This window comes from Alternaria conjuncta, assembly GCF_024043145.1.
Source record: "Alternaria conjuncta strain BMP 0040 chromosome Unknown scaffold_1, whole genome shotgun sequence".
In the NCBI taxonomy this organism is placed as follows: domain Eukaryota; kingdom Fungi; phylum Ascomycota; class Dothideomycetes; order Pleosporales; family Pleosporaceae; genus Alternaria; species Alternaria conjuncta.
In genome coordinates, this window is record NW_026250090.1 from 2,588,083 (window position 1) to 2,614,628 (window position 26,546).

At 53.0% G+C, this 26,546-nt stretch overlaps 10 protein-coding genes across 10 annotated transcripts; 3 read left to right on the forward strand and 7 right to left on the reverse strand.

The window, feature by feature from the left end:
* Nucleotides 1–523: 523 nt before the first annotated feature.
* J4E85_000902 (uncharacterized protein) lies at nucleotides 524–5,505 on the reverse strand (the record flags this gene model as incomplete). Its single annotated transcript, XM_051465191.1, has 4 exons — nucleotides 524–965; nucleotides 1,017–1,978; nucleotides 2,030–3,491; nucleotides 3,551–5,505. The coding sequence occupies 4 exons, from the start codon at nucleotides 5,503–5,505 to the stop codon at nucleotides 524–526; spliced, it is 4,821 nt and encodes a 1,606-aa protein (XP_051331712.1).
* Nucleotides 5,506–6,987: 1,482 nt separating this feature from the next.
* J4E85_000903 (uncharacterized protein) lies at nucleotides 6,988–7,374 on the forward strand (the record flags this gene model as incomplete). The annotated part of the gene is made up of 2 exons (XM_051465192.1): nucleotides 6,988–7,000; nucleotides 7,112–7,374. 2 exons carry the CDS (start codon nucleotides 6,988–6,990, stop codon nucleotides 7,372–7,374), a joined length of 276 nt encoding a protein of 91 aa, XP_051331713.1.
* A 1,103-nt stretch (nucleotides 7,375–8,477) lies between these two features.
* ILV2_1 (Acetolactate synthase, mitochondrial) lies at nucleotides 8,478–9,781 on the reverse strand (the record flags this gene model as incomplete). Its single annotated transcript, XM_051465193.1, has 3 exons — nucleotides 8,478–9,173; nucleotides 9,222–9,529; nucleotides 9,580–9,781. 3 exons carry the CDS (start codon nucleotides 9,779–9,781, stop codon nucleotides 8,478–8,480), a joined length of 1,206 nt encoding a protein of 401 aa, XP_051331714.1.
* A 757-nt stretch (nucleotides 9,782–10,538) lies between these two features.
* On the reverse strand, nucleotides 10,539–11,252 carry UBC12 (NEDD8-conjugating protein ubc12; the record flags this gene model as incomplete). The annotated part of the gene is made up of 4 exons (XM_051465194.1): nucleotides 10,539–10,691; nucleotides 10,741–11,030; nucleotides 11,086–11,173; nucleotides 11,232–11,252. The coding sequence occupies 4 exons, from the start codon at nucleotides 11,250–11,252 to the stop codon at nucleotides 10,539–10,541; spliced, it is 552 nt and encodes a 183-aa protein (XP_051331715.1).
* Nucleotides 11,253–12,540: 1,288 nt separating this feature from the next.
* Nucleotides 12,541–13,637, reverse strand: J4E85_000906 (uncharacterized protein; the record flags this gene model as incomplete). The annotated part of the gene is made up of 2 exons (XM_051465195.1): nucleotides 12,541–12,982; nucleotides 13,099–13,637. 2 exons carry the CDS (start codon nucleotides 13,635–13,637, stop codon nucleotides 12,541–12,543), a joined length of 981 nt encoding a protein of 326 aa, XP_051331716.1.
* Nucleotides 13,638–15,334: 1,697 nt separating this feature from the next.
* On the forward strand, nucleotides 15,335–18,293 carry J4E85_000907 (uncharacterized protein; the record flags this gene model as incomplete). Its single annotated transcript, XM_051465196.1, has 6 exons — nucleotides 15,335–15,385; nucleotides 15,440–15,917; nucleotides 15,965–16,326; nucleotides 16,376–16,676; nucleotides 16,735–18,104; nucleotides 18,156–18,293. The coding sequence occupies 6 exons, from the start codon at nucleotides 15,335–15,337 to the stop codon at nucleotides 18,291–18,293; spliced, it is 2,700 nt and encodes an 899-aa protein (XP_051331717.1).
* A 548-nt stretch (nucleotides 18,294–18,841) lies between these two features.
* J4E85_000908 (uncharacterized protein) lies at nucleotides 18,842–20,988 on the reverse strand (the record flags this gene model as incomplete). The annotated part of the gene is made up of 2 exons (XM_051465197.1): nucleotides 18,842–20,145; nucleotides 20,196–20,988. 2 exons carry the CDS (start codon nucleotides 20,986–20,988, stop codon nucleotides 18,842–18,844), a joined length of 2,097 nt encoding a protein of 698 aa, XP_051331718.1.
* A 752-nt stretch (nucleotides 20,989–21,740) lies between these two features.
* On the forward strand, nucleotides 21,741–24,086 carry J4E85_000909 (uncharacterized protein; the record flags this gene model as incomplete). Its single annotated transcript, XM_051465198.1, has 2 exons — nucleotides 21,741–23,568; nucleotides 23,839–24,086. 2 exons carry the CDS (start codon nucleotides 21,741–21,743, stop codon nucleotides 24,084–24,086), a joined length of 2,076 nt encoding a protein of 691 aa, XP_051331719.1.
* Nucleotides 24,087–24,442: 356 nt separating this feature from the next.
* J4E85_000910 (uncharacterized protein) lies at nucleotides 24,443–25,402 on the reverse strand (the record flags this gene model as incomplete). Its single annotated transcript, XM_051465199.1, has 1 exon — nucleotides 24,443–25,402. One exon carries the CDS (start codon nucleotides 25,400–25,402, stop codon nucleotides 24,443–24,445), a length of 960 nt encoding a protein of 319 aa, XP_051331720.1.
* Nucleotides 25,403–25,784: 382 nt separating this feature from the next.
* Nucleotides 25,785–26,535, reverse strand: J4E85_000911 (uncharacterized protein; the record flags this gene model as incomplete). The annotated part of the gene is made up of 2 exons (XM_051465200.1): nucleotides 25,785–25,904; nucleotides 26,047–26,535. The coding sequence occupies 2 exons, from the start codon at nucleotides 26,533–26,535 to the stop codon at nucleotides 25,785–25,787; spliced, it is 609 nt and encodes a 202-aa protein (XP_051331721.1).
* Nucleotides 26,536–26,546: the final 11 nt, after the last annotated feature.

Sequence of the window (26,546 nt, forward strand, 5' to 3'; positions counted from 1 at the left end):
ATACTTAATAAAAGAAAGCTAAAGAGCGCCTACTCTCTTTAAATATATAAAAAGAAAAGCTTATTAATACCTACTCTTCTCTATATACTATTACTATAACTCTACCTTTATATATAGTACTTCTAAACTTGCTTTAGTGCTATATATTATAAAAAGAAGTATATATTTATAAACTCTATTTTTAATAGGCTTTTTAACTCTAGCACTTATATAGAGATACTAACTTAAAGTTAAGTTAGCTTTTAGATTTTAGCTGCGCAGGTTTGTATTTGCAACTTTACCCCTTAGCGCCTAATTCTGCACATGCTCTAGATCCCTAAGAGGCATTTCGCGGGGAATGCACGAGGCGGAAATGAGCCCCACAGTGCGCTGGGATGGGCCGTCCCAAAGCTGCGTCTCCCAGCCTTGCGCGTTCCGGCCGCGGGCAGGCTAGGAGTTTTCCGGAACCCGCGTCTTCGCAGTCGACGTCGAAGCATGTCGCTGCACACTGTGCCGAATATCTGCTATCTTTGAAATCTCTGTATCAAGCTGCATCTCCGCTCTGCTTTTGCTTTGCCTCTTTCTTCTGTTTGCGCGCGGCCGGGCTGAAGAAAGACTTGATCTGGCGTAGGCCGCCTAAGTACAGCCAGGTGCAGATGAAGACGACGGAAAAGTTGAAGAAAATATACGCCCACATAATGCCGAAGTCACGCCATATGTACTGTGGGAAGACGTTGAAGGATGCCAGGAAGGCTTCTCCAGTTGCGTACTGACAGAACCCACAGTTCCCGTCCGGCTGGGCTTCGACGTAGCCCCCTGCTTGCTGCGCGAATTGGCCGGCGTACGTCTGACAGTCTTGGCCAGGTGGGGGTGGAAAGATCGCCATCTCTTTAGTCTCGCATCGGATGGTTTGACCTTGGACGAGTAGCGCAAGGAATCCTTCAAGCAGGTACTTGAATGGAGTGAGCCAATACATCCAGCTTTGCCTGCGCTCGCAATTAGTACATGTCTCATACCAGTTCGTGAATATTACTTACCAGAATGAGGGTAGCGCGTTGTATGGCACGACCACACCGCAGAAGGATACGATGAATGTGAAGAACAGTGGCACAAGCAGCGACGCGAGCAGCTCGTTGGGAGAGAAAGACGCAATAGCCTGTCCAAAGCCCAGATAGAAGACCTCGAACAGCATAACGAAGAGCCAAACACTAGCCGCGGTATACGTGTCGCGAGGGAAACCAGGTGGGAAGTACCAACAGCACCAGTAAATAGTTCCAGCAATGATTCGGTAAGGCAGCTCGCTGAGTATCGTACCCCAGACCATAGCAGTCCAAGAGTAGATCTTAGCACTGCCTTCGCGAGACTCGTAGATACCGCGCACGCTGAGGAAGCGAGGCTGCAGTTGCTGGATCAGGGGAGGAGCGATGGTCAGGGTCATGAAGATGGAGAAGAGTCGGGATTGCATGTCGATCTGGCTGTTTCCGAGGTTCCAGAAGGTGAAGCCGTTGAATAACCCAGTGATGATGTGGAGCATGATCATTCCTTGGACGTAGGGGGGATCCCGCCAGATAGCCACAAAGCTTCGTTTGACAACCGTAAGCCATTGCTGAGGGTATGGCATGGCGTATTCTCGGTCATCGCGAGCCTCGTCGTTCTTCGATGCATCGCGCCTACTTGAGGTGATATCCTGGATCTCTTTGCCGAGCTTCTCGTTCTCTGAGCTCTTCTCCCAGACGTCGCCCCAGTCTTGGCCCTTGTAGTCGGGGTTACCAGCACCGATAGCTTCCAACATGTATTCGGCAGGGTTGGTGTGCGGGGGACATTTGTCGGCGCCGTTGGCTTCGAGGTACTTGATGAGATTCTGGGAGTCGTGACCTAGATCACCGAAGTAGACCGTTCGACCGCCAGATTTGAGAAGTAAGAGCTGATCGAAGTGCTCGAATAGGACGGCGCTGGGTTGATGAATCGTGCAGAGGATGGCTTGACCGGCGTCCGCAAGCTATAGTTGAGTTAGTCAGTGATCCCAGATTATTGAAATTTGTGGACTTACCTTGCGCAAGAAGCGAACAATGTTGAAAGCAGCACCAGAGTCAAGACCGGAAGTGGGTTCGTCAAGAAACATGAGCAGTTCAGGTTTGCTTGCAAGCTCCACGCCGATGGTAAGACGCTTCCTCTGTTCTTGGTTGAGCCCATTTCCAGCCGTACCGATAGCTGCACCAGCAATGTCGCGCATCTCAAGCAGATCGATGATCTTCTCGACGTAGTCGTACTTCTCCTGGATGGGTACCTCCTTAGGTTGCCTCAACCGCGCTGAGAATTGAAGTGCTTCGCGTACTGTCGCTGTAGATTCGTGTACATCCATTTGCTCTGCGAAACCGGTCGAACGCTGGAAGGATTGCGGAAGTGGCTTTCCATCGACCAAGAAGTCTCCACGAACAACGCCAAAATCGATGCGCTGGGCAAGGGTGTTTAGCAATGTCGTCTTACCGGCACCCGATGCACCCATCAGCGCAGTAAGCTTGCCGGGTCTGACAAAGCCCTGAACGCCCTTGAGTAACGTTCTCTCGCCCTTCTCGTATGGAATAGTGTAGGTAATGTCTTGGAATGTGAAGATTGTCTCGTTCTTCGCCACACCTTCAGCCGTCTTGTCGGAGTCGTCGTTGTCGCTGGAGTGTTTCTCGGTGATCGGTTCGCCATTGCCAGCTTCCTCATCCTTGGGTAGGGTCTTGGTTTCCATCTCTTTCTCAACAGTCTTGGGTACTTGGCCGCGCTTGTAGATAGTGACTGCTCCTCCGCCTTTGTTGGGCTTCTGTATTTCCATACCGAAAGCAGTTAGCGCCACGAAGAAGAGGAAGAAGGCACAGATGAAGCCAAAGTTGCGCCAAAGATGCGATCTGCTGTAGCCAAACGCTGCAGAGATATAGTCCGGACCGGCGACCGTAAGCGATCCAGGCCTGTTGCCTTGGATAGCGCAAGATTGGTACTGCTCCTGGGCACCAGGAATTTGCGGCGCGATGAATGGGGGTACACACTGAATCTCGAGGTTGTAGAACTCGTTCGCTAGGAGACCTTCGAAGCCGTATTGAATGGGGTTGATCCAACGTAGCCACGAAAACCAGGGATGCATCTTCGCCGGAGGGATCAAATAGCCAGTGTATACGACAAGTGCCTGGATAGCCACACCAGTAATCCGAGTTGCGACGTCCAAGGACCCTACCAAGGCACCGATGGCTCTGAAGAAAGCGTACATGGTCATTGTGATGATCCAGAGGAAGAGGAGTGAGATAAAGAACTGCGATGCTGTTCGCGAAAGGTTTGCCATGAAGTACACAACAATGTCGAAGATGAACACCTGAACTAGCACTAGGGGCATGTCGATAAGGGTCTGCGCAATAGCGTAGGCAGCCGGTCGATAGAAGGAGAAGGTCTTGTGCTTCAGTAGAATGGGTCGGGATTCGAAAGCGGAAGTAAGCTCAGCGAGAGCGAGAAGGGCGTTGAAAAGCAGCATGAAACTACAAAAGTGACGAAGTTAGTGTATGTCTCACATGCATTTCGTATAGCCACAACTTACAAGATTACACCACCTCGCGGAAATACACCCTGCGCAGTGTTTGGAAGGTTATAGAACAACGACCCGACGATAAGGGCCTGAAAGAAGATGCCACCCCATTTGCCAATAAGAGATTGCGGGTCTCCCACCATGACGCGAAATTGGCGATCGGTACAGGCGACGACCTGAGCTGGGAACGAGATGGTGAAGTTCTTCTTCTTGGTAGCTTTAGTTCGTGCCTGGTGACGTTCTTCAGCCTGCTTCTTGGTCTCCTTGTCGAACTCGTCGATCTCGGCCAGGTTATCATTCGCTTGCTCGCTGCTGGCAAATGCTTCTCCAAAAGCCGCGCCAGTGCGAGGAATGCGATCTTCCCAGCCCTCCTTGATCTGTCGCTCGTGATCATCGGTTACGGACGTCAAGAAGTCACTGGTGGTCCAGCGCTCGGGTTTAACGAAGCCAAGATTCTTGAAATACTCCGCGGCTTTCTCGGTGGGCCCAAAGTAGCAGCAGCGGCCTTCGTGAATTAAAAGAACCTTGTCGAAAAGGTCGTACAAAGACTCGCCGGCCTGGTAAAGCGCTACAGCAGTCGAGATTTGGGCCATATTCGTAAGAGATCGCAGACTCTGAACGTATTCGAGAGCGGTGCTCGCATCGAGACCTTTTGTCGAGTTGTCCCAAGACTGTACGGATGCCTTGGTCACCATGGCCTCCGCGATCGAAACACGCTTCTTCTCACCACCAGACACACCACGAATCAGTTCGTTGCCAACCTTTGTACCCAGGGTGTGCTCAATCCAGAAAAGCTTGGTGACTACACGAAGGAACTCGTTGACATAGTCGTTGCGGGACTCGCCTTCCTTTCGTGACTCTTTACCAGGCGTCCTTGTCTTCAAGGCGAACCTGAGTGTGTCTTTGACCTTGAGCGTCGCGTAGTGGAGGTCCTCTTCGGGATTGTAAAGCACCTCCGAACGATACTTCTTGCCCATCTCGTCTGCGTCAGTACCGCCATACGAGACGTCGCCTGTGATCTCTTCGTAGCCGTATCGTTGGTTGCCGATCATCTTGAGGAATGTTGAGCAACCTGCCCCAGGTCTACCAAGAACTAACACCATCTCGCCAGGTCTTATGCAACCAGAAAAGTCGTCGAGAAGGGTGCGGATCGGGGGCTTGCCGCCTGCCTTGCGTGGCCCCTTGGTGAGTAGGTTCTTGAAGAATCTCACGGGGTCTAGGAAAAGACTTCCGACACTCGGCTGCAATGCCGCTCCAATACCCATGCCCTTAACGGTCAAGTGCTTGAAGATTACACCTTGATGTCTCGTCTTCTCCTCTTCTGATGCTTCCTGCCTGGTGTGTCCGAACATCTTTCCCATGAGCTTGTTGATCTCGTCTTCTTCCTCTTGGCTTCGTCCTGTCGCGCTTGTATTTGTCTTGCTGAGACCATTGGCCTGGCTCGTTCTTCGCCTGGACAACGCGCGGAACAGGTCGTCTTCGGTCATGGGTTTCGAGTTCTTCGACTGGAGGCCGGGCCTCTTGGCGGTTTCGGTACGCTTCTCAGACGGCTCCTCTGCCTCATGCTCTGAGTCTGAAGAGTCATCGTGGAGAACTACGTGCTCCTCGACTGGTCCTCCTGATGTCGTCTTCTGCAGGTAGTCGTTGCTTGGAATAGTCTGAGTTGCAGATCCATCGCTGGACACATGTTCGGAAGCTGAATGTTGTATTGCGGCATCTGAGGAAGATCGAACGTCTGGCGATGGTACCGCCGTGGAATTGCTTGAAGCTGAGAATAGCCCTGAGCCTTCTGCACCGTAGTAGCTCCGGCTACTGGTGTGTAAGACGTTGGAGATGAAGGTATTGTGCGTACTCGTTTCATTATTGGTGGCAGACGCGTCTGAAGTAACGTGGGATTGTTGTTGCGACGCGTCTTGTATGTGCTGTTGATCGGAATCCCGGAACGTTCCTGCCTCGTTGGAAGCCATCGCGAGAATCTCCACAGCCTAGGAAGGCCGATGAAAAGTAGTAATCGTTGCGAAACTACCACAAGAATAATCGCTATCCAATGATCGACGGTAAACAAAGATGGCTAAAAGAAGCCGTTTGCAACGGTCTCAGGGGACTATCGCGAAAGTTGCGGGCGTTGTGGGGGATCCGAACGGAGGGACAGTACTATAACATAGTTTCCAGTGACAGTCAACTAGAGCGCTTCGCTGCGCGCACGCACTTGCTACGTGCCTCATGTTTGCGACGCGTCGATAGTTCAATGTTGAAGTGGTGATGTCATGTTGATGTTAGATCCCCAGATCGGTAAATCGGAGTTTAGCCTCGCATCCAACCCGAGAGTGATTCGACGCCTCTTTGATCGATGCACGATCTGGTACATCCGCCATGCGATTTGTGGAGGCGCTAGGTGCCCGCGGGGTGCGGAGAGTTGCTGGTGCGTGGGCGTTGGATATGTTCAGGTGCGTCAAAAGCATGCGAACGCGCGAAGCGTTCGATATCCGCTTCCTTGTTGTTTCTGCTTTATCCTGGGTCATGGGTACACTGCATATTACAGTGCGTGAGCACTGATGGGTAATGTCGAAGTCTTGCTTGATGCAAAGGCGTTCCGAGGAGTAATATGTCGTTGCGTCAGGCAGGAGAAGCCAAGCAGTGCTTGTTGTCTCAGCCACTTGGCCTCGCTTCCACTTTCGACCGACGCAGATGTCCACTTTCCTTATCTTGTCTTCATGCCGCGACTCATCGATTCTAGTCTTGCGAAACCCTTTTGCAATTTCGGATCTCGAGCTAGTTCAAATATGTGTGTTGTTTGGAATTACTGAAGCCTTCCGACTCCAGGCTTGTCACTCACATCTCCGCAGGAGTATATTCCCCTATGTAGACCTCGGGAGGTATAGGAAACGCATAAGCCAACTGAAGGATGATATGACGTCGCAACGGGCTTCTCAACAGGAAACTTATTCGGTCTGATAGGGACAGTTCAACTTCATCCTAATGTCTTAACCCCCCTCCTCAACACGACCTGCAAGACAGCAGACTCTTTGCTAGCGACTCTCAATTTACCAACCACGGTGAAAACAACGAAACTCACTCTACTTGCAGCAGCATCGTTCTAGGCCCAATGTCAAAGTAAGAGAATTGGTGTGGTTTGGCTAGATCCTGCATCCCTTTCGCGTCCATGAACAAGCCGTCACTTCCGGGAATTCCACACAGGACGTTCCCTCTTTCAGCACCCCGCAGTGTCACGACGTGGCGCAGCCAAATCAGGCAACCACTATTTGCTGTCAGTAGACGGATGTGTATGAGACCTAAAAAAAGTTTACAATCCAACACCTGTGCGAGACGCCACAACCTCCAGAAGCCCTTTTGTTGACATCATTTCTATAGCGCATCGACCGGTGTCCTTCTCGAGTCAAGCATCGCGATATGGCACAGACAGGCGGTACATATCGTCGCGAATCGTCATGGTCTTACAGTGTGAGTATAGGCGGTAAGCCTTTACTCAGATCACGTCCAGATAATAGAGAACATGGTACGCCTTCCCTCTGACAGATCCACTACTCGACGTTGACTAATACGCTGCATCAGCGCCCGATGCGAGACCATCGAAACCAAGCCACGATGCTGAAAAAGGAGACGAGACAAAACTTGGCGATGACTGGGAGGTTGTCGAATGGCCCATCGCACAACCCACCGTAGAGCCCGTCGAAGAGCCCATCGTGGACGACACCGAACTGGAGGAACCAGGCTACCGTAGAGTACGCAGCCAGGTCACATTCGACGTCGGCTGGGGAACTTGGAGGACAACTGTGTTTAAATGGGATATGAATGCCAGGTTCAAAGAATCTTGATAGGGCATTTGGGTTGGGTTAGGTAGAGATGTTGTAAACGAACCATGGTACGCTACACCGATATACATCCGATTCACCACCCTAGACCATAGTTCAGCTCACACTGGATATAGTGAATGAGTCATTGGAGTTAATAAATATCGAAAAATAAACTTTAATCTCAGTGCTCTTCATCCATCGTATAGCCTACGACTTGAGTCTTGCGTAAAGATCAACGACTAATCTACCATCCAGACGACTACCATTCCATCAAGTGCCATCTCGACAAACACCTTCGCAAAACCTACCACCCCAAACCTTTACCAGCACGATCCGTGGCCATGTACACACGGGCGCAACCCTACCAACCCCCAAACTTCAACACAATCCTTAACGACCCCGCAAAACACATCGAAAAGATCAAGATGGCCCATCGAACTTCAACCTCATCCACATCCACATCCGCCTCAACATCAACAACAGGCTCACATCAATCTACGACTTCATCAACTTCATACCCATCACCTCCACCTTCACCACCTTCCACACCTTCATCAACTTCAACATCATCCCCCAAATGCAGAAACCCTGCATCTTCAGCACAAAGACCCAAACCAGGACTACTTCTAGACTTGGAAGGAAGGCTTTGGACGACATACGCACGGTCCAAGGCTTTTACGAGGTTAGCGCCACCGGTTTCGAATAAGAATGGGATGGAAGGGTTGCAGCGAGGGGAGTATAATAGGATGGGATAGGGAAGGGTTAGATTGGGGTAAAGAAGGGGTAGTATGGCGGATGTGGATGATAAACTGGATGCATATATGGAATACTATGTCCAACGAAATTTGCAACAAGTTCAGGCCACGGCAATTTTGCATCACAAGAGCATGCATCAAGTGAGATGATTGTTGTCATGGAAAGGTATTCAATTCGCTTTTGCGCTATCCCTCCCTTCTCTCATCCAAGGTTCTTTTTTGACCGCCGCCAATGCAGCTACAACAGCGCCCATGACAAACCCAGCGCTTGACGCCATAACATCCCTAATCATAACAAAAGACATGACATTATCTACACATTTTCACCTTCCATACTATCCAAGCTCAACCTCTCTTCGAACGCACAATCTACTTGGCGTTCTCAGGGCGGAGGGAGCGGACAGCCTTTCCAGCGCGCCAGATCTCCAGGTCGTCAATCTCCTTGAGCTCCTGGTTGTACTTCTCGCGGTAGTCAGGCTGGCTGTTGTACTCGAGGGAGCGCTTGGTCTCGCTGCCGTTCTCGACGGAGGTGTAGAGGTCGTCGAAGACGGGCTTGAGAGCGGCCTTGAAGCGCTTGCTCCAGTCGATGGCACCGCGGCGGGCGGTGGTGGAGCACGCGGCGTACATGTAGTCCATGCCGTTGGCGCCGATCAAGGGGTACAGAGACTGGGTGGCCTCCTCGACGGTCTCGTTGAAGGCCTCGGAGGGGCTGTGGCCGCGCTCACGGAGGACCTCGTATTGCGCGAGGAACATGCCGTGGATTCCGCCCATCAGGCAGCCACGCTCGCCGTACAGGTCGGAGTAGACCTCCTTCTCGAAGGTGGTCTCGTACATGTATCCGGAACCGACGGCTACACCGAGGGCGACGGCCTTCTCCTTGGCCTTGCCGGTGACGTCTTGGTAGACGGCGATGGACGAGTTGATACCACGGCCCTCGCGGAAGAGGGTGCGGACAGTGCGGCCGGAGCCCTTGGGGGCGACGAGGATGACATCGATGTCGGTGGGGACTTCGACCTTGGTGAGGTCCTTGAAGACGGGGGAGAAACCGTGGGAGAAGTAGAGAGTCTGGGAATGTTAGTTCCAATTCTTGTCGAATTGATGAGTACTGCTTACCTTGCCCTTGAGCTGGGGCTTGATGGCGGGCCAGGTCTCAGACTGAGCGGCATCTGAGAGGAGGTTCATGACAATGGTGGCCTTGCCAATAGCCTCGTCGATGTCGAACAGGTTCTTTCCGGGAACCCAGCCATCGGCCTCGGCTTCCTTCCACGAAGCACCGTTCTTCCGTACACCGACAATGACGTTGAGGCCGTTGTCGCGCATGTTGAGACCCTGGCCGTGACCCTGGGATCCGTAACCAATCATGGCCATGGTGTCGTTCTTGAAGTACTCAAGAAGCTTCTCCTTTGGCCAGTCATCACGCTCTGTTTGTTGTCAGCTTTGATCCTGATGCATCGAGAATGGTCAAACTCACCGTAGACAGTCTCCTTGGTTCCGGCAAAGTCAATGGTCTTGACACCACGGGTCTGCTGGAACTGGCTTGTGACAGCCGCGCGGGGAGCAGCCTTCTTAGCACCAGCACTCAGAGCAGACACAAAAGTGCGCTTCTGAGCGGGAGTGGAAGCCAATTGGCGGGCAGTTTGGCGCAGAGCGCGGGTAACAGGTCTTGAGGCCATTGTGAATGTGTGTGAAAGGGGTATCTTGGGGTCAGAATTGTTTGGCGGGGATATGGGCTTTTAAACACGCTGGGCTCGATCGTCAACCCACCCAGAATTTCGAGTTGGGGAGCTTGGACCAGGCCGATTATCGCTGCCCCAGACCGACCGTTCGCGTCCTCGGCCAATCACCGCACGCTATCATAGTGCTAGCAGGGGGGCCGGAGGGTCGTCGGGGAGGAATGCGTGTCTCCGAGAGCGGTTCTGATGATATGAGGCATCGCTGGACCCAGTCATAGTGGATAGTGCGTGGCGGCTGATGACTTGGTGAGATTGACCGTAGTCTAAGCGGGCCTATTTACTACGAGGTAACGTTGCGCAGCGCGGTTTGCGTACAGCTCTCTCAGCCTAGGTAGACGGATACAGATTCAGCATGGCGGTGACGCAATCTTCAAGCAAACATCGCAGTCACAGTAAAGTATCACGAACGGGCAAAACCATCTTTGTGCGCAAATGTGCAGTCATATTGTATGAGATCTTGGAAGACTATCTTGCGCCCGTACGATACCCATGCACCCTCTACATGATGCGCCAGACCATACATGCAGTCGCTAATGTATTGACATGTTCACCTTCAATCTTCTCCCATGCATCAACCCCGTCCTGCAATAAGCCCGTGGCTCGGTCTCATGTCATTGTGATGCATCCGTCCGTGGGGGGGCATTTCGAAGGACTGCTGCGTGAAAGCTTGTGTTGTTCTGATCCTACGCGATAAAGCTCATTTGAGCACGCGATCGAAGTTTTGTCCCTTGACTGTGCCGCCGCCGAGCGATGCGCGCACGTTGCGCTTGAAGCCCTCTCGATTCTGCTTGAGGTCTTCGGCAGCCTCTTTGTTCAGCGGGTCCGACGCGTTCGGCTCGAGGAAGAGAAACTGTGATCTGTCAGCATGCCATTCCACGTCTTGCAACCCTGTAACGTACCTGTAGACCAACGACAACCGCGTTCAAGTTCAATACTGGTTTCCAGTCCTCTCGTAGAATGTTCAAGCAGACGTTTCCCTCCAGATCGATGTTTGGGTGGTAGATCTTCTGTGTGCACTTGACTTTTGGCGGGTCGTGGGGGAAGTTCTGGTTGATCTTGAAGTCGAATCTGAAACGTCCACCCTTGTACATTCCCTCGTCAGGGTCGATCGTGAGTTCGAAGTTGAGGATATCGTCGGGGTTAGGGAAGTGCGTCTTCATTGTTGTGCCGAGAGATAGTTCCTCGAGATCTGTGTCGCGTTAGCTTTGCGAGGGACATGGTATGTAGTCGAGAGATTCCGGTACCTTTTTGTGTTCGCAGCTGGGCTGGGGTGACCTTCTTCTTCTTACTCGAGGCAGCTTGTGCAGCCTCATCCTGCTGCTGCTGTTTCTTCTACAAGATTGTTAGCCGTCTTGCATTACCACGCGACAGTAGGCTTCCAAAGACCTACCATAGACCATATTTTCATCATCTTGGCGGTATTGTATGCGGCGTCCGGGCTATTGCCTGTATAGATGTAACCGCGTTGGTGTGCTGGAATGCGCGCGCGTGAGGGTCGCGGGGCAAACGGCGAGAGGTAGGGGACTAGGTGGCGGTTTGGTGATAGGGAGAGGCTAGTAGAGAAGGCGGCGAGTGCGAGGTCCTGCGAAAGTACAAACGCCAGACAAAAGAAGGGCTAGAGATATTATACGTGAGGGTGAAGACCCATGGATGAGTTGGGCAGGCTGCCACGATCCTCGGGCGTCCGTGCTGCGACGTGGGGTCCAACCACGGTTTCTCCCACTTTACGGCTTAGTCACCCATGGTTCTCAGCCTCCCATCTACACACTCACGATACTCGCACGTACAGTCGAAACATAGTCACAGCAGCCATGACAGCCCTGGTACGAGACGCGTTACACTTTCCAGCTTCTGAAAGCCAGCACTTAGAAGGCTACCTACCTCATGACTCGTCTACATCGCCCCGAGCTCACCAACACGTTTCTAAATCTTTCATCACATTAACCTTCGCTACTTCTCTCGACAGCCAATTAGCCATCGCACCCGGTGTACAGACCGCATTATCTGGCCCGCAATCCAAAGCCATGACGCATTTCTTGAGGTCACGACACGAGGCAATTCTGATCGGAGCCGGAACAGCTATCGCCGACAACCCATCACTAAACTGCCGGATCGAGGGCGTGGGTGGCTATGGTGGAGAGGGACTCATATGGCAACCAAGACCAGTCGTCGTTGATCCTCGCGGGCGCTGGCAATTTAGCGAAGAGAGCAAGGTGATGAGATTAGCCAAGGAGGGAAAGGGAAAAGCGCCTTACATCGTGACCTCCGTGGTGCCGTCCAATACTCAGCGAAAAATACTCGAAAGCGTAGGTGGCGGATACCTGGTTCTGGGACTTTCTCCCGAAGACATTGCTGCATCTGGTTCGTCATGGCATATCATTCTCGATGCTTTGGCGCACCGAGGCATAAAGAGCGTGATGATCGAGGGCGGTGGTTTTGTCATCAATGATATACTGGGACCTGGTCCCGCCTATTCGCTGGTCGACTCGGTGATCGTTACGATTGCTCCTACGTGGCTAGGAAGAGGCGGTGTACAGGTGTGTCCGGATGGCGGCTCGGAACGATTGCCCATCACAAGATTGAAAGAAACGAGATGGATTCCGCTCGGAGAAGATGTCGTGCTCTGTGGGCGACCAAACAAGGCGCTTCGGTAACATAGTAAGACATTAGATAGTAGGCAAGTCCTAGCAATTCTTGGTCTAGCTTATCCAGGGCAGCTCGTCGGATACTGTGCCTTGAAACAACTCCTTGACACTATCTTCCAAGTCTTTGAAGTGCTTGGCTGCCTTGCTGGCGTCCCATCCGCGTAGCTGTCTCTTCCCACCTAAAAGATCTCCGGTACCCATAGGGTCATTCTCCCACGCCGCATATCCGTTCTCTTCTTCCCCACGAAGCGTGCTCTGTAATGCGTCATTCGCCATCGGCGGATCTATACCCTGCACCAGGATGCGCTCTTTCGGCCATCGGATAGTCGGAGCATGTAGTTCGAGGAACCGCTTCGACTTGAAAGCATGCGTGATTACCCGGATCTGTTTCGGATAGTTGCCTGTAGCCTTCCTGAACAAGAGGATGCTGAATAGCAGATTCTGGAAAGAATCCGTCGCTTGTTCCTCAAGTAATATATAGCCCTTGTTATATAGTCTATGTATATGGTCAGTAAATGGTTTGAAGTAAGCCTTGCTGTTTGATCTTGGTTCATTCACCGGCGTCCTCAAATGACGAGATTTGAAATCGCGACAAGTATGTAGGGTGCTCACCTATGGGTTCGTCCTCCGCCCCTGTGACCTTCTGCTAGTTCTTCTGCGAGCGCTGCATGGTAGTATGAGCGTGCCTCGGTCTTCAGAGACTCCGCTCGTTTAGTAGCCCCGCCACTGAGGATAAGAATGCTTGAAGGAGGATGCTCTGCGTCCGTTCCGACAGTCAAAGCATCAATGCCAGCTTTTATATGGGCCAAGAACGTCTCATGCTCGCCTGGCTTGCCTGTCGCTTCGTCTGACTTTTGGAAAGGCGCTAGCAACCAATGCGGCTCGTAGTGAGGACTACACAGTGGGAAGTTGGGCTCATCTGCATTCGGAAGGAAGATGGCGTGGCAGCAAACGATGATGAGGTTCTCCGCGCTAGGATAGCTTGGTGACGGTATTGCGTGATCAGGATGCACAAAGTTCGGGTTCTCAGGTGTTTGCCATTGAGTTGTATTGTCGTGACCTTCAGCTATTGGAGATGTGGTTGCCGTGGATGGTGGTGAAGCGCCAGACTTGGATTTGGGCAGATCCACTAACGGTGCGGCTGAGGCCATGGCGGCTCGTACCGCTTGGTGGATATGCGGGTCGAAGAGGAACTGTGTAGACTTCGTAGGTGATCAGCGAACAAGATGTACAATTGTTGTAGTTACAACTATTGCGACTAGTATTTCGATGCGGGGCAGTAGCAGCGGGTATGACGCCAGCCAAGCGGGTTAAGTAATGAGGTGTTGTTTTTCGAGCATGAGGAAGACTACACGAGTGGTGTGGATGCACATGTAGAATACAAGTTTTCGTTTTGTTGAGGCGCTGGTGACGGAAGGTGCGGCCTGGTCCTCCCCGCGCGACAAGGTGCAGAATGGCAGGAGCGTTCGCCATCTTCGCTGCGAAAACAAGCGATTTGAGGGAGATGTGTATATGTCGCTACCTGAGTTCGCAGCCCTGGTGGTATCATGGATGTAAAAGACGGCCGTAGCACGTGATGACTCGGGGAAACGCACATGCTGTTGCGCTGCATTGGCCAGCCTCTTCTATGCATCTTAATGTGCACATATGAAAGTCAATAACACAGGCTTGTATACGACCAAGGATCGTGGTGGAAGATCTGACTTTCGACGTCGTCTCAGAAGATATGTGGTACCGACGCCGATGCCAAGCTGTCAGCGAGATCGAGTATGTGGCGGTTGAGATGTGAGACCCAGCAGAGATGAAGGGTCCTGGGTCCAGGAACAACTTTCCAACGGCGGCCCACAGCGACGGATAGGAGACTCACCACAGGCCTGGACCCTGTCACCGCACCGCCATCACGCGAACCCGGCAGCCAAACGCAGAGCACTGCAATAACGCTGGCAAAACGGCAGGCAAAAACGACGTGGCAAGGTTTGTAGTGGTGGCATGGGAACGGCCCTATTTAGAAATCAATCGCTCCGACTACAGGTTCGTATACAGGTCGGTAGGCTGGGTTACAGTAGCAATGCATGCAACCCTTTGCAGAGAACTAGGAGATCTCTCTGAGTGGATCCGCCTGCGGAGCAACCTTGAAAGCTGGCTGACGTCGGCCGTGCGACCCCTAGCTTGAGACAGCGACGCGCAGCCGTGCAGAAGGGGACTTTGAGCATTTCAGCCACTCGACGGCAACGGGCGTTGTATGCACGTCGTAGGAGTAGTCTGCGCAGGGCGAGTCAGGCCGTCTACATGATAGTATCATAGTATGCCGGCAATAGCGATGTTGGTAGACTTTGGTGAGGCTGAGCAAGCAAGCGGCCAGGGCCTGTCTAATTTTAGCAGGTCGTGGCCGGCTAGCGCCACACTGACAGACGACGGAGACTTCATGTGCTTCGGTCGTGTGCTTCACCGCCAGCAGGTTTTGCGGCTGCCGTCGAATTCAAGTAGGAGCGATCGCCCGTTCTTGAAGCGTCTCCACGAATGCATTCTTGTTAAGGGAGTGCCCAGCTGCATCCGAAACGCGCAGCTTACACGGCGACGACGAATAGAAGCTGGCTAAGCCGTGTTTCAGAGACGGCGGTTTTCCTAGCGCACCTTCCCCCATCCCACCACAAGGGGTATAGCGCGCGTCCCTTCAGCTTTCTCAGCCCTGAAGCGCCCCAGACATTCCATCCACCTTTATCAAGCGACACCCCGAGTTGTGCGCTGCCGCCTTTCTGACATCTCAACCGTTTATACCCCTACCGCCTATTCCTTTTTCCCTTCAACTCCGCCATCTGCAGCGCCGGCCCGTGGACTGCAGCACGTCATGGCGTACAACAATAACCAAGGTTATAACCTTGGAGACCCGAACACCGGCGTAGGCGCCCCTGATGATATGGCGGAAGGCACGACATACTGACAGCGTCCGCAGTACGACCGCACCCACGATGAGGAGGAAGTAGGCCGCTCGCTGCTGCACGAGAACCCTACCGGCGCCCACCCGGACCCTTTCTACGGCAACCCTGAGGTCCGCCCGCACTCCACCTACAGCTTGACCGAGTCCTACGCGACCGACAGGCCAACACAATACCCTGGCGAGGCCCACGCTGGCACTTCCTACTCGGCGTCCGGTGGCTACGACGCGCAGGGCGACTTCGGTGCTCCCCAGCGGGCCCCATCACCATACCAGAGAAGCGAGACCAGCTCGACCGAAGCATGGAGGCAGCGACAGCAGCCCGGCGGAGGCGCCGCCGGTGGCCTCAAGCGTGGTATGACCCGTAAGGTCAAGCTCGTCCAGGGTTCCGTTCTGAGTGCCGACTACCCCGTCCCCTCTGCCATCCAGAACGCCATCCAGGCCAAGTACCGCAATGACCTCGAGAGCGGTAGCGAGGAGTTCACCCACATGCGCTGTAAGTCCCACGTTCTGTATTTCCCCTTCAGGTCTGACAGCCGCTAGACACTGCTGCGACATGCGACCCCAACGACTTCACCCTCAAGAACGGTTACAATCTGCGTCCGGCCATGTACAACCGCCACACCGAGCTGCTTATTGCCATTACCTACTACAACGAAGACAAGGTTCTTACTGCCCGTACTCTGCACGGTGTCATGCAGAACATCCGCGACATTGTCAACCTGAAGAAGTCCGAGTTCTGGAACAAGGGCGGTCCGGCCTGGCAGAAGATTGTCGTGTGCTTGGTTTTCGACGGTATTGACCCTTGCGACAAGGGTACTCTCGACCTGCTCGCAACCGTTGGTATCTACCAGGACGGTGTCATGAAGAAGGACATTGACGGAAACGAGACCGTCGCTCATATTGTAAGTTTTATTCAATTCAGGTTCTATTGGCAATCCGCTAACAAGTCAGTTCGAATACACTACGCAACTTTCCGTCACGCCCAACCAGCAGCTCATTCGCCCGCACGATGACAGCGCCAGCACACTTCCCCCCGTCCAGATGATGTTCTGCTTGAAGCAGAAGAACAGCAAGAAGATCAACTCCCACAGATGGCTCTTCACTGCTATCGGTCGCATTCTGAACCCCGAAGTCTGCATTCTGCTCGATGCTGGTACAAAGCCCGGCCCCAAGTCCCTCCTCGCCCTCTGGGAAGGTTTCTACAACGACAAGGATCTCGGTGGTGCTTGCGGTGAGATTCACGCTATGTTGGGTAAGTTTTCCTCCTCTATCAAACTTCTGCGGGGATGTCATGCTAACAAATATGACAGGCAAGGGCTGGAAGAACCTCCTCAACCCCCTTGTAGCCGCCCAGAACTTCGAGTACAAGATCAGTAACATTCTCGACAAGCCGCTGGAATCCTCCTTCGGATACGTCTCTGTGTTGCCTGGTGCTTTCTCGGCCTACCGATACCGTGCTATCATGGGCCGACCGCTCGAGCAGTACTTCCACGGTGACCACACACTCGCCAAGATTCTCGGAAAGAAGGGTATCGAGGGCATGAACATTTTCAAGAAGAACATGTTCTTGGCCGAAGATCGTATTCTGTGTTTCGAGCTCGTCGCCAAGGCTGGATCCAAGTGGCATCTCACCTACATCAAGGCCTCCAAGGGTGAAACCGATGTGCCTGAGGGTGCTGCCGAGTTCATCGGTCAGCGTCGTCGTTGGTTGAACGGTTCCTTCGCTGCCGGTATTTACTCCCTGCTCCATTTCGGCCGCATGTACAAGAGTGGCCACAACCTCGTCCGCATGTTCTTCCTGCACATTCAAATGTTGTACAACGTCTTCCAGACCATCATGGCCTGGTTCTCTCTGGCTTCCTTCTGGCTTACCACCGTCGTTATCATGAGTCTTGTCGGTACCAAAACCGATACGCGAGACGCTTGGCCCTTCGGAAACACTGTCACGCCCATCTTCAACGTCATCGTCACCTATCTCTACCTTGCATTCCTGGTCCTACAGTTCATTTTGGCCTTTGGTAATCGTCCAAAGGGTTCCAAGTGGTCTTACCTGGTCTCATTCTGCGTCTTCGGTCTCATCCAGTTCTACATTGTTATCCTGTCCATCTACCTCGTTGTTCAGGCTTTCACGAACCCGTCCTCGCAGAAACTCGACACTTCGTCGCCAGAAGCATTCGCCTCGTCTTTCTTCTCGTCGAGCGGTGTCGGTATTATCATTATCGCTCTTGCGGCTACCTTCGGTCTCTACTACGTCGCCTCGTTCCTCTACATGGACCCGTGGCACATGTTCACCTCGTTCCCTCAGTATCTGCTCATTATGTCTTCCTACGTCAACATTCTCAACGTCTACGCCTTCTCCAACTGGCACGATGTCTCTTGGGGTACCAAGGGTTCCGACAAGGCAGATGCGCTTCCTTCAGCGAAGACGGAGAAGGGAGCTGACGGCAAGCACAACGTTATCGAGGAGCCGGATCTGCCACAAGCCGATATTGACAGCCAGTTCGAGGCCACCGTCAAGCGTGCTCTCGCTCCTTACGTACCACCTGTCGAGAGCGACGAGAAGACTCTGGAGGACTCTTACAAGTCTTTCCGTACCCATTTGTGCACAGCCTGGATTGGTTCAAACGCCACACTTGCGGTTGTCATCACCCAGGACAACTTTGACCGCTTCGGTTTCTCTGTAAGTTTCACATGAGTCTTCATCTCGACCATCTTACTAATTCAATAACAGTCAAGCGCCTCTGGCAGAACCGCGCATTTCTTCCAGGCCCTTCTTTGGGCTACCGCTGCACTCGCTATTGTCCGTTTCGCCGGATGCTTGTGGTTCCTTGGTCGCACTGGTCTCTTCTTCTGCGTGAGGAAGAGGTAGAAACACCAAACCCAATCAACAAACTCATCCTTCGCGGCAGCAGCCATCTTTTGCTAATCAATCATGTTGGCGTTTACCCGGTGTCTTGGACCTCAGTATACGTGGTCTTTTTATGACTTTTTGTCATTTACAAAAACATCACCTTCTGCACATACGTAGTGCGGATTGGCAAGATCATGACCTGCTTGTACTATCTGTGTGTTCTCTAGCTACAACGGACAACATTTGAAATGTCTGGGCGCCTATTTGAATCGGATTGGGGAATGGAGGAAGATATACCGATTATCACATTTGCACGATTAGCTTGGCTTGCGGGTCTTTATTTTGCTAGATTGAATACTAGAATATGTTTCAAAAATTGTTCGCGTCTGGCACATGCTCTTGTGCTGCTCAGACCTACGTTCAGCCTTCGACTCTCCTATTACTGATATTTTGTCGGCCAAAGGCTGTGACTAGGGTTTGTATGGTAAGTCACATAACGTCTCTATATCCTGCCCAGCTAACTGATCACAGACAAAATCATATGCATTTGCTAGCCTGTCGCATATCTACTCAAGCTTAATATACCACTCCCCATCCCTCTGCTTTCCTCTCCCAGTATCCAGTACTGGTACATCACCCCACAACTCACTATGCTCCAAGCCCACGTACCGCTCCTCTCTATCACTCGTCCTAGCCAGAGCAAACACCGCGCTGCCAAACTCAGAAGCTAATTGTCCTCCTGTATTTGGCGGGATGCTCAACTCGTTCCTAATAGCGGGTATAAGTGTACGCTGCCACATCAAATTCGTATTCGCATCCGGTTTCAGGACTTCCGCATACGTTTTCATCGTTGAAAGGTCGGTGCTGTGTGAATCGAGGGCAGCGATGCCGCTGGCGCCGGCGTTGGAGCAGATGAGTGTTGAGTCCTGAGTTGTTACCGTGCCTTGCGGGAAAGATGCGTTGCTACGACTTGCTTGGATGGAGAACTCAGAGCTATGTGCGTGTGTTGGTAAGACTTCGCCGTGCTTATCGCCGCGGCCTTGGATCGCAAAACCACCTTGAACGGCCTGGATATTGATAACACTAGACCCGTTGTTGGTGAGGCGGTGCCAGCGGAGATACCAATCTGGCCAGCGCGAGCAAGGAGCTACGATGTGTGTTTGTACCGTTATATCGGCGTCGGCCCAGGGCTTCGAAGTGCTCGTCAGGCACGGTATGTCTTCTATAAATTCGTCGTTGCGCATCAATCGCGCAGTAGCAAAGCGGTGGTTTGTGACCTTCCATGGTACCCGCCATGTCTTCCCGCCATCTTTACTCACTGCGAGCGTACTGTCTGGTGCGATTTGCTGTATCAAGGTGCCAGTAGGCACACTGAAACCAAAGTGCGATGAGTAAGCGTATTTTCCATACTTGGCTTCTGTGGCTTTGAGCGGCCAAGGACAAAATTGGCCCATGGAAAGGAGGAAATGATGGTTTGGCCGGTTGGAGAGGATATGCATAGCCGGTTTAACTGGCATTACTGCCACTTCCCCGCTGGGTAAAGGCTTCTCCTCCGCAGTCCAGAACGGGTGGTCTTCCTGCAGTCCTAGCGCTAGGAAAGATTTCATGGCCCAGTAGGGAGATTGCGGGCTGTTGTAGTCCTCGCTCATGTACATGTTGGGGTAGGTAAAGCCGATTGTCAGAGTGCCGTCGATGTTGAACATGTCGTCTTTCTTGCTCCACCAGCGGAAGTGCCGGAGCAAAAGGCCTTTGATCACGCCCCAGTCGTAGAGTGGTTTCGGGAGCTCGAGCTCGGCGAAAGCGACGGCGGACCAGAATCCAGCGAATGCGAAACGGTATGTTAGACTGCGGCCGAAGGGTATAGCGGCACCTAGAGTGCGTTAGTTAGTGTTGGGTGTCTGCGGTAGGTATTCGACATACCGTTCGTGTCGAAGTACCGCCAGAAAGACACTGCAAATTCCTTCGCTCTACCCCGAAACCTCTCACACCGCTCTGGATCCAGATCCTGTGCCATCTTCGCATAGATAAGCTGCGAGAATTGGATTGCAAAGCTGCCGGAATAGTAGTCTGCTTGTCGTCCTTCGTCGCTCCAGATACCATCTGCCGCCCAGCCATCTCCTCGGTAGAACTGCTCCATGAGATCCAAATCCGCTTTCATCGCATCGAGAACATGCTCTTTGGGTACGCCGCATACTTTGATCAACGCCAAGTTAGTCATGACCCGAAACCACAGCCAGTTTGTCGTGGGGAAGTCTTTGCCATTGATAGTCCCCAGCCACTCCGTGATATTCCTCTTCGCTTCTTCAGACTGCGAATGGAACATGGTCTCTGGAGCTGATAGCAGCGCGAACGAGATGATCTCCATTTCCACCATTCGTTGATCGCGTAATACGACGGGGCCCCAGTACTCTTCGTGATGTGGGTTGGTGCCATTGGCCAGGCCTATGGCGTAGGGTTTGATGAGCTCTTCGTACTCGTCTTTAGACATAATGTTCGAGTGCATCAGCGCACCGACTGCCCATAGCGGCCGGGCGTAGCCTTCAAGCTGGGCCGCGACATCGTCGAAATGGGTACCGGTTGATAATGGGAGTTTGATTCGGGCGCCATGGGGTGATTGATATGGCTTCAGTGCGCGAAGGAGTGCTATTGATGCGGTTTTGAAGTCGGCGTGGGTCTTGAACGGGTTGTTTGAGAAACCGTTTAGTGGAGGCATGATGGGCTGAGCGTTATTAGAAGCCTCTGTTGCGTGATACAAGCCCTGGTAGTTTTCTCAAATGGAGGCCATGCAACCGCAGCTCTACATGTTCCATAGTCTCGTAAGTCTGGTGGTTCTACGGTATGATCCGCCCTGGGCGGCACCAATGGGTGCAAAAGACAGTTCGTGCCTCTTTACACCCAAGCCTCAATAGGTAGCGCATCCGAAAGATATATCGCTACCGCGTATCGCCATAGGCTCCCGTCCCGTATTGATGAAATCGGGTGGCTTCCGGGGTGGAGTGATGGTGATCAGCCGAAAGGAGGGTTAGACCGCGCGGGGCCCGCGTGTGGAGTAATTATCGATTTATCCCGATGCCCGCCGCTCGCTGCATCCTCCACATTTGCTTCTTCTTGATCAGCGCTTTTGCGATGTCGTGCTGATGTCGGCTGGGTGGACCAATTACTCGGTTGGCAATGGTAGCCAGGCAGGCGAGGACGACGGTCCCGTCTCGGTGGGCGGTGACACGCCCGCGTGCGTTAGCTGCAAGCAACGCAAGCTGCGATGCTCGCGCGAGACACCCTCGTGCTCGCATTGCTTGAGGCTGTGTGAGTTTTTCTGTCAATTGGCGCTATCTCGCGTCGCTATCTTGCGTCGCTAATGTGCCATAGCCTCTGAATGTGTTTATCAGCCAAAGAACAAACCTGGGCTTAAGCCCGGAGCTGTTGAGGCGTTGACCCGCCGCGTCGGTATGTGGTACTCCTTCTACGATGAACTCAATCTTACGCTCCGCAGCCTTTCTTGAGAGGATACTGCTAGATGATGCGGGAAACATTCGGCCACGGTATAGAGACGATGATACCGCGGCGAATGGCCATGCCGTCGCGCATGAAAGCCCCATTGCTGCAAAAGAACGCGCACCTCGTGTCGAGGAACACGCGCCGTATGTCGCGCCTACTCCCGATTATAGCCACAACCACCAAGCCGCAGAGGATGGCTCCAGAGCTTCCGAAGAAGAGAACGGCGTGTCCAATCCTCTCAAACGAAGATTCGAAATGCCAATTGCTGAGAGTTGGCTTTTCCCCTTCGAAGATGTTGATATCGCGCACCATTTGCCATCTCAACCACTGCTCGAGAAGGTCGCAGACTTTTTCTGTGTCTCGTTCCATCATTGGATTCCGTATATCCATAAGGCTAGACTCCAAACGCGAGTGCGCCAAGGTTGCCAGGATCCAGGCCATGTGTTGGTCCTTCATGCTCTGGTCGCCGTTGCTCTGCGACACATGGAACCCAACGTACTATACCTGGATAACGATCAGATCCTTCAGCAGACGAGGGTCTCCCGGATGATTGTGGAAACGCATGCGATGCGCAATGTCACCATCGAAAGCCTGCAGGCCCTCATCTTCCTAGTCTTTGATCTTCTCAATGATGGTCAAACACAAAGAGCGTGGCCGCTGATCGGATCGCTCACGAGGACTATAGACTATCTCCAACTTACTACTGAGCCATCAACATCGCAGTCGGGATCACTTATGACGCCTGTGCGGTTGGTGAAGCCCTCAAACGACTGGACGGAGTTGGAAGAGCGACGAAGATTGTTCTGGATCATATTTCTGCTCGATCGATATTGTTCGGTGTCTACAGGATGGAACACCAGTCTTACAGCAGATGACGTGCACCGTCGGTTACCGGCAGACGGCGGTTTCTTCACCAGAGAAGAGCCGGTAACCACACCCTACTTCGGCATCTGGAACAAGGCTGCCGCTCGCATTGGGCGCTCACTGGCAAATGTGCCCGCACAATACAACGAAGAAGACCCAGGAGTCGACCACTTGCCCCCAGGAGCCAGCCCCAATTCCGCCAACGGCTACATCGATGCTTCCAAGCTAGGCGCATTCGCATACTGTGTCGAAGCAACCGAGAGCTTGAGTCAAGTGACGACATTCTTCCTTCAACAAAGGATCAACTGGCAAGACAAGGAGCATGCAGTCAGTTGGCTGACACGCTTCAAGGAGCTGGATTTGAGACTTGTGCAGTGGAAGATCTTCTTGCCACCCAGGTGGAAGGATTCCAACATCTCGTCAGACAGGACTGTGGTCGACATGGATCCTAATCTAACATTAGCACACATTACGCATAATACCTCGATGATATTACTACATCACCCAATCGGATATCCGCCCCGCGGATGGAACGACTTCGTCGCATTACCAAAAGAATGCAGTGCCCAGACGTGCGAGCTTGCCGCAGTAGAAACTTCAAACATCGTCGACAAATTTCTCACCCATACGCCCATACCCTTTGTCAACGTCCAATTCTCATTCTGCGCCTTCATCGCCGCCAAAGCACTACTCTTCGAACACCAAGCCACCCGCAAACCTCTACGATCAGAATTCCACCGTCTAATCCACAATCTCGAGGAAATGGCCGCAAGATGGAAAGGGAAAGGCACAGACGATCCGAAACCAAACAACCAAGCAGCTATATACGCAAACCACCTCATACGACTCCTCGAAGCCTGTCAGAGCGACGCAAATTTCCGCTTCGACTTTTACGACCACAACGGCCTGACCCTCGACCCACAAAACTACGCCAGTCCAACTTACGCAGCAACACCACAAGCGCGTTCCAGAAGCCTTGCGCATGAACGTTCTTTAATGAGGAGCCACGGACGCACCAACAGCTTCACAAGTTCACACTCAACCCTCAGTCCGCGACGCATCCCGCCTCCAGACATAACCCGGAACACAACCATCCCCTCTCCCAGCAACTACGAGCAACACCACCCGCGCCTCCCAAGCGCACACGCGATATCGCCATCCGGACAGCCGCCACCTCCGATATACGCGTCTCCGCAAGTATCAGCTACTTACCCGAGCCACACCCCATTACAGCAGTATCAACAGCCCGGAAACGGAGTCCCGGTATCTGGCCCATCGCTCGCTCCGTACGGTAATGCTAGCGCAACGGGGAACCAGCATAGCACTCAAGACCAGTCTCTGCTTAATCTGTCGGATGCGTTCATGGATAGTCATTTTCTGGATATGGATCGTGTTATCACGTTTGAGGATGCTAATTTCTTTATTCCGGGGGATGCGTTTCGGTGGCAATAAGTTGGGATGGCGTAGGGTTAGGACGGTGATTGTGGGAGATGTGGTGTAGTCGGATAGGTACGTCTATCTCTACCAACGTACGTATCCGGCTATGACCAGCTGTTGGATCGTTGGATACCACGATGTTTCAAGCTATCCCAGTTGGTCATAGCCGGATACGTACGTTGGTAGAGGTAGATGTGCAAAGTCAGGGTATGAGTGTAATAGATGCTGGGCTTGTAATAGTTGAAGCAAGTGCTACTTCGACATGGTTATTTATGGATGACTATAAGAAACACAACCAGGAAAAATGTATATATCAGCTTTTCCAGCCTATCGAAACCTTCCATTACACTCGTTATTCCAGCGACGCCACTCTAGGCTCGCACTGAAGCACCTGTATGAGCGCACTCAACACAAACCGCGCCTCCAGATCCAGGTCCCTCCGGGGGTCCATCGCCCCCACCGTCCTCATCACCGCTATCCTCATCTCCATCCTCAAACTCAGACTCGTCATCCTCATCTTCGCTCAGAACAGACCCAGACTCCGAGTGGTACCCTTCCATTTCATCCAACGGCTCTAGCTCGGGCATTGAATCAGACTCATCCTCCGACTCGGTCTCGAAGGACAACTCAGACTCATCCTCAGCGTCATCCTGGTCCGCCAATTCCACATCCGGGCTCGCCTGCTGCAGAGCCTCAAACGTACGCTGTAGCACTGTCTCCTCCAGCATCATCTGTGCACGCAGATTTCCTACGTGTGTGAGTGTAATGCGATCCATCATCTCTGTGTATCGAGCATGCGCCGCCTGCATGCCCTCTCCAGATCGAGCTCTCGCTGCCTCCAACCCCACGTCGATTCGAGCCTCCATGCCCCGAGCAAACCAGTTGAACCATCTTCCGGTTGGTACAGTCCGCGATGGGAAGAACTCGGCGCGGCAGAATGGACAGCTGTTTGCCCTGGTGAGCCAGGATTCCAGACAATCGCGGCCGAAGATGTTGTTGCAACAGGTGACCTTGACGGGGGAGTGGTCTTCCTTGACTGGCGGGTGGTCTTCCCTGACGGGTGAGCGGTCTACAGGTGGTTCAGCGAGTAGGGCGTGGGCATCGACGGTGAGGGCAGTGGCGGTAACAATGTTATCATTGTTATCGGCGGAGCTGTCAGGGGTGGGGGTGACGTTCTGTGTGGCTTCGCCTGAGGGAACCGTGGATAAGGCTTCTGGCTCGTGAGGCTGGAGGTCCTCGCGACAGATAGGACAAGAGGGGTCGGAGGGCGGCATGGGACATGCCTTCATGTCCGAAGCGAGGAAGGCTGCTTTGGAGTCGTAGAGAGGCATTGTTGGTCGCAATGCTGGTGCCGGTGCCGGTGCTGGTTGAATGCGAATGGCGGTAGAGCTAAATGGTGTGGTGGTTCTTGTCGTGAACGGTGGAGGTGCCTCGTACATATACAATCAGAGAGGAGATTGTATAGTCCCAGAGGGCCCACTAGTCGGTGAAAGACTGCTGCCATTGCTTCTGCTATGACTATCCATAGCTTTCACAAGGCAACCAGCGCCGAGTCCAGTAGGATTCCCTTACTTTCACTGCCCAAGAATGCTTCACCCCCGATGTCGCTGCTATAGACCGAGGATTGTGTAAGAACGTCGTCGAGGCGTTGTGTCGAAGCTCGTCTCGTCTGGAGTCCGAAGGATAGCGCGAAGATCCGAGTACATCCTCCCCTCAAGACCACTTCGCAATATTATTGGGAATAAGCTTCTTAAACATATCCAGCTGTTTCGCATGCACCGCCATCTTCTGCTCCAGAAGCTCCGGTCTTAGCTGCAGCGTCCGATCCACCCTCTGTTGATTCCCACTATACACGACCGTATAATCTGGCAAGCGGGTATAAGGTGGTATAACCGAAGAAGCCGATATAGTGCAGTACTACAAACATGTTAGCCCATCTTCCCAAATGCGACCAGACCATGGAAAGTATACATACCCTCCCAATAATACTGCCCCTCCCCAGCACAGCCCCAACCTCAACCACACTCCCCTCACCCACCTCCGCCGCCTCAACCACAGCCCCAGAATCAACAACCACATTCCTACCCAACACCGTTCCCTCGCTGCGCATAGATTCCCTCACACTCCCACTCCCCCTTGCAGGAGGTGCCATACTGCCCCTCTTCCCCTCCGCATCGCCCTCAGCACCCATACCGACACCTACTTTCGCGCGTTCGAAAACCACACAGCCCTCGCCGAGGACAACGGGTGCAACTGCGCTGCTGAGTTTGCTATGTGGGTGGAGAACGGTATTGGGGCCGATTGTAACGGGGTGCGTGCCGGTGATTTGCGCGTGTTGGGCGATGAGGACGGTGGTGTCGAGGAAGATGGAGGAGGGTTTTGGGAGGATGGATTGCCGTTTGGGTGCGCCAGAGGTGCGGCGGTGGTCGTTTGAAGGGCGGGGTGGAGCGGGTTGCGTGGACATGCTGGGTGGTG